This window comes from Aegilops tauschii, chromosome 5 (assembly GCF_002575655.3).
Source record: "Aegilops tauschii subsp. strangulata cultivar AL8/78 chromosome 5, Aet v6.0, whole genome shotgun sequence".
Classification (NCBI taxonomy): Eukaryota; Viridiplantae; Streptophyta; class Magnoliopsida; order Poales; family Poaceae; genus Aegilops; species Aegilops tauschii.
This window is the reverse complement of record NC_053039.3, coordinates 447,458,370-447,459,679: the sequence shown is the minus strand read 5'-3', so window position 1 is coordinate 447,459,679 and position 1,310 is coordinate 447,458,370. Positions and strand designations below refer to the sequence as shown.

The 1,310-nt window shown below is 48.2% G+C and overlaps 1 protein-coding gene across 1 annotated transcript; it reads left to right on the top strand.

The window, feature by feature from the left end:
- The first annotated feature begins 233 nt into the window (after positions 1-233).
- Positions 234-871, top strand: LOC109765242 (auxin-responsive protein SAUR36). Its single transcript, XM_020324028.4, has one exon. It carries the CDS (start codon positions 318-320, stop codon positions 753-755), a length of 438 nt encoding a protein of 145 aa, XP_020179617.1. The 5' UTR covers positions 234-317; the 3' UTR covers positions 756-871.
- Positions 872-1,310: the final 439 nt, after the last annotated feature.

The following is a 1,310-nucleotide window of genomic DNA, read 5'->3' as shown; positions in this document are numbered from 1 at the left end:
AAGACTGACATAGACTGGACCAAGAAAAGGATAACCAGAGTGGACGAAAAGTGCAGACTAGGAAGAAAAGCGGGTATCAGGCTCAATCATGCAGAGCAAGTAGCTACCTTGGAGGATAACACCAAGACTTTGTCTCTGGCAACTAGTCATACCGATGGTTACACACCCATAGCCATAGGACAAACATAAGGCTGCAGTGTTCCCTTGCTATCCTATAAATACATGGAACTAGCACACAAGCGTCTTCACACCACCCAAAAACATCAAGTACCAACACACATTTATGCAAAAGGGCATCTTATCAGAAAAAATACACCATGATAAGTCCTAGGAGCCTAGTTCAGCAGGCAAAGAAGTGGCAGCAGACGGCAGCCCTCAGGAAGCGGAGGCCAGCGACGATGGCGGCGATCCACGGCGCCGACCAGCGGGGCGCATCGGCCATCGCAGACAAGGGCCACTGCGTTATCTACACCACCGGTGGAGAGCGGTTCGAGGTCCCGCTGGCGTACCTCAGTACAACGGTGTTCGGGGAACTCCTGAGGATGTCGGAGGACGAGTTCGGGTTCACTAGTGAAGATAGGATCACGGTACCTTGCAACGCGGCGGTGATGGCGTATGTGATATGCTTGCTTAAAAGAAAGCCTTCAGAGGAGGTGGAGAGAGCCGTCCTTAGCTCTGTGGTAATGCCACGCAGCAACCAGAGTGGCATCGCCATGGTTTGCACGGGTCTTGGCCAGTCAATGGCTATATTTTAGCTAGTGAGAAGTGATGTCTTCTTGATGCATATATATGCACCCCTTTTTGGTGAATCTTCATGTGATGCAATGTGTAAATAGATTTTTCGATAAAGGGCATTTTTATTGACTCAAAATGTAGCATCAAGCGGATACAAAACATAATAAGCATCACCCGGTCTCTGTATAACTAAGATGCACATAGCCAAACAAAAACAAATTGAAAGAATATAAAAAAGGCGACATATCAGCAATAGTAGGATCATATAGGACCGACAGTCCGCCTATGTCGAAGGACTTGGTGCGGCTATCCGTAGATTATGCTGCCACCCATGCTGAGTGAAGACCTCCCTGGCCAGCCGCTCCAACCGCGTACACACCGTCTTGAATAGCGGTTGATACTCCGTCCGGTGTAGTGTAGATCACGTACGAAGCGAGTGCATACAGCAAAAATAACCTGCAAAGGAGAGGTGTTTTTGCCCTCGAAAACCAAATCATTCCTACATAGCCAGAGTGCCCATAATAAGGCATATGCTCCCACCCGAATTAGCATTTTGAACCTATTTGAAATGCCGT